Genomic DNA, 5383 nt, shown 5'->3' with positions numbered 1-5383 from the left:
CCACGGGGCCCGATTCTGCCCCCCCATGGCCCAATCCTGCCCTCCCATAGTCTGATCCTACCCCTCGGGGCCCGATCCTGCTCCCCCCATAGCCCGATCCTGCTCCCCCCATAGCCCGATCCTGCCCCCCCCATGGCCTGATCCTGCCCTACTGAGTCCGATCCTGCCCCACGGGGCCTGATCCTGCCCCCCCCCCGGCCCCAAACCCCACACCACAAGCTGAGACAAACGCCATCGCTTTATTCCCCCACCCTGGGGGGGACTGATGGTGGGGAGGACACCCCCACCCATGGGTGCCTCCCCCACCCACGGGTGCCGCGGTCATTTGCGGAGCAGGTAGAAGCTGGTGACGGCAGGGGGGGGGGCCAGGGACAGTGCCTCCCCCTGCCCCTGGGTGGTGCTGAGGAAGTGCCCGGGGAAGGCTGCAGCCTCGAAGGTGTGCGTGGAGCCACCGAAGGTCTTGTAGAAGGTGTAGGGGGTGGCCTCGGCCCCCCGCGAGAACAGGTCCAGCAGCCCCACCTCCTGTCATGGGAGGGGGGGTCACTGCTGGGACACCACCTGGGTGGCCATCACCATCTCCAGGTGCCACCATCTCAAGGAACACCCACCTCCAGGTGATGCCATCATGAGGCGACAGCACCCTGGGGAACCCCCACCTCCAGGTGACACCACCTCAGGGTGACACCATCTGGGGATGACACCATCTTAGGGTGCCACCACCTTAGGTTGCCCACCTTGAGTTGATCCACCTTAGGATGCCCCAACCCAGGGTGCCCCCACCTTGGGTTGACCCACCTCTGGGTGACCCCACCTTGGGTCATCTACCTTGGCTTGACCCACCTTTGGGTGCCCCACCTCTGGGTGCCCCCACCTTGGGTTGCCTACCTTGGGTTGACCCACCTTTGGGTCCCCACCACCCCAGGGTGACCCCACCTTGGGTCATCTACCTTGGGTTGACCCACCTTTGGGTCCCCACCACCCCAGGGTGACCCCACCTTGGGTTGCCTACCTTGGGTTGACCCACCTAGGGTTGATCCACCCCTGGGTGCCCCCCCCACCCTGGGCCACCCCCCATCATGATGCCCACCCTGTGCTCACCTCCAGCTTCAGCTGGGGCTCAGGACCGGTGCCGCAGGAGAGGGCCTGGGTGCCACCACGGATGCCCACGATGAGAGGACAGCGCCGGCGCTCCAGGTACTGGTTGGGCACCACACTGATGGGTTCTACGAGGAGATGGGGCGGATGGGTTGGGTGGGAGCACCCATGGGTGGGGGTGCCACCCCCTCCCCACCCAGGGCACCCACCTTCCTGGGTGGCGTTGGCACCCTGCAGTCTGGTGGCCACCAGGTGCCCGTTGTGCAGGCAGAGCCCATTCTGCTCCGTGTCCCGCACCACGTAGTGGTAGGGCTTTGCCAGGGGATTCACCCCCGCCGAGGACATCGTCGTCTCCTCCAAGACCTCTGCCAGGGGACGTGGGGACACAGGGAGGGGACACACGGGGCGTCATGGGCACGTGGGGATGCGGGGGCGTCCCAGGGATGTGGGGCTGGGGGACATGGGGACGTGGGGATGGGGCACACAGGGGTGATGGGCACGTGGGGATGGGGGACATGGGGACGGGGGACACGGGGAGGGGGCACAGGGGGTGGCACAGGTGCATGGGGACATGGGGACATGTGGGCATCACAGGGACATGGGGACATGGGGACGGGCGACACGGGTGTGATGGACCTGTGGGGACATGGGGACACGGGGACATGTAGGCGTCACAGGCATGTGGGGTTAGGGAACATAGGGACATGGGGACACGGGGATGGGGTACACGGGTGTGATGAGCATGTGGGGACCAGGAACAGAGGCACATGGGTGCATGGGGACATGGGTGGGGAACACGGGCATCATGGGGACGTGTGGGCATCACAGGGACATGCGGATGGGGGACATGACACAGGGACATGGGGACGGGAACACGGAGGGGGCAGGTGGAGGCATGGCAGCATGGGGGACACGTGGGGAGAGGGCCCCCATGCCCACCGGGCACTACCTTTCCCCAGGAAATCCTCGAACAAGGCCACCATGTCAGGGTCGATGACAGACTCCGCCGCGTCCCCGGTCCCCATGCTCAGCCCCGCCGCGACACCCAGCCGGTGCCCAAGGGGCTGAGACTGCTGCAGGTGTCCCTCGGGACCCTCGGCCCTGCTGCAGCCCGGGGGGGGCGGGAATGGGGAGAGAGGGGTGAGGGCAGGCACCACACCAGGTGACTCAAGCCCCGGGTATGAGGGGAGGGACAACCCCATCCCCACCCTGTCACCACTCACCTGAAGGCAGGTCTGGACACGTGGGGCATGGCCAAGCCTGTGCGAGAGAAAGGGTAGTGTGTAGGTGACACGGGTGATGTGGGTGGGGGATCCCCACTAATGCACCTGGTCTCCCGGTTGCCAATAAGCTCCCAGTTGTCAGTAGGGTCCAGAGTGAACGCCCTCAGAACATCGCTCACATAGGACCCAGCTTGTCCCTGTCCCCAGCAATACCTGCAAATCCGTCAGCTTTGGAAATCCTGTCCTGTGTCCTCTGGGTTGTGTGTGTGTCCCCCCGCCGGGTGACGGTGGCTCTTATAGGGCCGGGCGGGTGGGGGGGGGCAGACCCCGCCCAGGTAATTGTACGGGAGTGAGCTGGGCTGGGCGGGAGGAAGGTGACGGGGACACGGAGCGATGGTGAAACACCACCTGGTCCCGCTGTCCCCCGTGTCCCCCCCCATCATGCCCGTGGTCACCGTGGCTGGGATGGCCCCTGCGCCCCATCCCCGCGGTGCCCCGTCCCCGTGGTCCCATGTACCTTGTCCCCCCCGGTGCCCATCTGCCCCATCCCCACAGTCCCGTGTGCCCCATCCCCGCCGTGCCATGCCACGCCGTGCCGTGCCACGCCATGCCCGTGCCGGCGGCGGTTGGGGTGCGCCGGGTGAAATCCGGGAAAGGGCCGAATCTGGGAGGCACCCGGCTATGGGGCAGCCCCGTCAGCTGCGTCACCCCTCTTGGGGACGTCCCGTCCCCATCCCTAACGAGCCGGTGGCGCAACACCGGCCATCCCGCCGCGGTGACGCGGGCACCGGGGGCCACCGCTTGCTCTGCCCTGCCCTATCCCCCCCCATTCCTCGCTGTCACCCCCACGTCACGGGGACCAAGGTATCCTAAACATCTTTATTCCCAGGGTGGGATGTCACCGTCCCCAGGGGGAGGACGTCACTGTCCCCAGGGGGAGGACGTCACCGTCCCCGGGTGGATGTTGCCATCCCGGGGGGGATGTCACCATCCCTGGGGTGAGGACGTCACCGTCCCTGGTGGGACGTCACCGTCCCCGGTGGGGGACGTCACCGTCCCGGGGGACGAGGGGGTTCAGCAGAGCTGGAAGTAGAAGTCGAGGAGGTGGGTGGCATCGGGGTGCCGGGAGAGCCCCAGGGGCTGGTGGCCTCGTGCCGAGGTGCAGAGGAACCAGCCGGGGTTGGCGGCCGACTCGAAGCGCCACAGCCCGTCCTTGTAGGAGCGGAAGAAGGTGAAGGCGGCCGAGGCCACCCCGGCGCGGGGCAGCTCCCTGATGTCGGCGTCCTGCGGTGGGGACCGGTGCCGGAACGTCACTGGCGGCCGGCTGGAGACGGGGTGACCGCGCCACCTGCAGTGTCCCTGTCCCCCTGGCGTCCCCATCCCCGTGGTGTCCTCATCCCTTTGGTGTCCCCATCCTTGTGGCATCCCCATCCCCATGGCATCCCCATCCCCATGGTGTCCCCATCCCCATGGTGTCCCCATCCCCATGGGATCCCCGTCCCCATGGGATCCCCATCCCCACGGTGTCCCCATCCCCGTGGCATCCCCATCCCTTTGATGTCCCCATTCCTTTGGTGTCCCCGTGGCGTCCCCATCACCTCGGTGTCCCCTGACCTGCAGCTGCAGGGTGGGCTGGCTGGCGGGGGGGCTGGCCAGGCAGCGGGTGCCATTCTGAATGCCCAGGATGATGGGCAGCCGGGCGGGCTCGAAGGCGCGGTTGGGCACCCAAAACACCCTCTCTGGGGACACACACACACACGGGGCCATCAGGACGTACCCGACACATGTGTGTGTGTCCCCCGTGTCCCCGTGTTCCCATCTCACCTTCGAGGGCGGCGTTGGCCCCTTGCAGGTGCCCGGCCACCAGCTGGTCATTGCGCAGGTAAAGTGACTTCTGGTTGACGTCCCAAATCCTGCCGACGACAAGCGGTGACGGCGGTGCTCACCCCAGCACCCTGACGTCCCGTGTCCCCCCCACTCCCCCCCGCACCGAGGTGTCACCCATGGGTGCTCCCCCCCACCCGACTTACCGATACTGGAAGACTTTGGTCTGCAGGGCGGGAGCGTTGCAGAGGGCGAAGCCTTCGGCCTCTGCGCAGAGGAAGAGGAGGGCGAGGGTGAGCGCGGGCTGGCACGCCATGGCACCCCAATCCCCGCCACCCGCGTGCCCCCCTCGCCTTTATAACCCCTCCCGAAATTTCCAGCCTGCGGAGGCGGGGGGCTGCCGGTGGCGCAATCGTCCCCGCGGTTCCGCTTCCCCTCCCGCCTCGCCGGGTCCTTCCCGGGGGTGGGGGGGGTCCCCGATCACCCGCTCACCCATGGGACCCCCCAACCCCGGCCAAGCCCTGGGGCAGCAGCTGGGAGGAAGGAAGGAAGGAAGGAAGGAGGTTGGTGGTGGTGTTGCCACACCGCTGGCGGGGTGTGAGGGGTTGGCTCCGCCCCGCCGAGGGACTCGGCACGGCCGGGGGTGACAGCCGAGGCCGATCGTTCCGGGGGGGGCCACACCGGGACACAACCGGGGATGACCGGGACCCCTCAGAACTAGCCCAAGCGGGACTCGAACTGCCAACCTCAGCGCTAGGGGAGCGACACCCTCCCCGCTGCGCCACCGGGGGGGCGCTCCACTCATGCGTGTGTCGCTGTGGCGACGGCGCATGCGCAGCGAAGCGAACGCGGGCCGCCGCCGGCGGGAGCCCAGCGGGCACCCGTAGGTGTATCGTGGGGACCAGTGAGTGGCCGCCGGCGGGTGGCGCATGCGCAGTGTGCGCGGGTAGGGCAGCGGCGCATGCGCGCTGTGTTCGGGGAAGCGGGCGGCGCATGCCCGGTGTGCTAGCGGGCTACCACGGCGCATGCGCAGTGTCGCCCCGGCGGGGCCGGGGGAGGGAGAGGGGCCATGGCGGGCGGCGAGACGTTGCGGGCAGCTTTGGCCGCTGTGGTGTTGGCGGCCTGGAGCGCCCACGGTCTGTACTTCCACATCGGCGAGACCGAGAAGCGCTGCTTCATCGAAGAAATCCCGGATGAGACCATGGTCATCGGTATGGGGCTCGGGAGGAGCCGGCGGGGGG

General features: G+C 68.0%; 3 protein-coding genes across 4 annotated transcripts in view; 1 reads left to right on the top strand and 2 right to left on the bottom strand.

Annotated features, from left to right (window-relative positions):
* Positions 1–321: 321 nt before the first annotated feature.
* Positions 322–2093, bottom strand: LOC104829002 (interleukin-36 receptor antagonist protein-like). The gene is made up of 4 exons (XM_010563012.1): positions 2045–2093; positions 1305–1460; positions 1099–1223; positions 322–522 (listed from the first exon to the last, which is right to left on the bottom strand). Exons 1-4 carry the CDS (start codon positions 2076–2078, stop codon positions 322–324), a joined length of 516 nt encoding a protein of 171 aa, XP_010561314.1. The 5' UTR covers positions 2079–2093.
* A 1299-nt stretch (positions 2094–3392) lies between these two features.
* On the bottom strand, positions 3393–4656 carry LOC104828865 (interleukin-36 receptor antagonist protein-like). 2 transcript variants are annotated; one of them, XM_010562841.1, is made up of 4 exons: positions 4349–4656; positions 4143–4231; positions 3933–4057; positions 3393–3602 (listed from the first exon to the last, which is right to left on the bottom strand). In XM_010562841.1, exons 1-4 carry the CDS (start codon positions 4456–4458, stop codon positions 3393–3395), a joined length of 534 nt encoding a protein of 177 aa, XP_010561143.1. In that variant the 5' UTR covers positions 4459–4656. The 2 variants fall into 2 exon arrangements, with proteins under 2 accessions (XP_010561143.1, XP_010561145.1); XM_010562843.1 differs by having other exon boundaries at positions 3393–3530.
* A 541-nt stretch (positions 4657–5197) lies between these two features.
* Positions 5198–5383, top strand: part of TMED4 (transmembrane emp24 protein transport domain containing 4) — a 1811-nt gene continuing 1625 nt past the window's right edge. Inside the window, exon 1 of the mRNA XM_010563011.1 lies at positions 5198–5353. Coding sequence (XP_010561313.1) covers positions 5212–5353 — 142 coding nt within the window. The 5' untranslated portion in view covers positions 5198–5211. The remainder of the gene's footprint in view (positions 5354–5383) is intronic.

The sequence above is a fragment of the Haliaeetus leucocephalus genome, unplaced genomic scaffold (assembly GCF_000737465.1).
Source record: "Haliaeetus leucocephalus isolate CR32 unplaced genomic scaffold, Haliaeetus_leucocephalus-4.0 Scaffold162, whole genome shotgun sequence".
NCBI classification, from domain to species: Eukaryota; Metazoa; Chordata; class Aves; order Accipitriformes; family Accipitridae; genus Haliaeetus; species Haliaeetus leucocephalus.
The sequence above is the reverse complement of the archived record's forward strand: the minus strand, read 5'-3'. Positions and strand labels throughout refer to the sequence as shown.

Coding starts and splice junctions, on each gene's coding strand:
- LOC104829002 (XM_010563012.1), bottom strand. CDS start 2,078: ATGGTGGCCTTGTTCGAGGATTTCCTGGGGAAAG. Junction 1,224..1,304: donor TGCCAACGCCACCCAGGAAG/GTGGGTGCCCTG, acceptor ATCTCCTCGTAG/AACCCATCAGTGTGGTGCCC. Junction 523..1,098: donor AGCCCCAGCTGAAGCTGGAG/GTGAGCACAGGG, acceptor CTCCCATGACAG/GAGGTGGGGCTGCTGGACCT.
- LOC104828865 (XM_010562841.1), bottom strand. CDS start 4,458: ATGGCGTGCCAGCCCGCGCTCACCCTCGCCCTCCTCTTCCTCTGCGCA. Junction 4,232..4,348: donor ACCAAAGTCTTCCAGTATCG/GTAAGTCGGGTG, acceptor TGTCGTCGGCAG/GATTTGGGACGTCAACCAGA. Junction 4,058..4,142: donor GGCCAACGCCGCCCTCGAAG/GTGAGATGGGAA, acceptor GTGTGTCCCCAG/AGAGGGTGTTTTGGGTGCCC.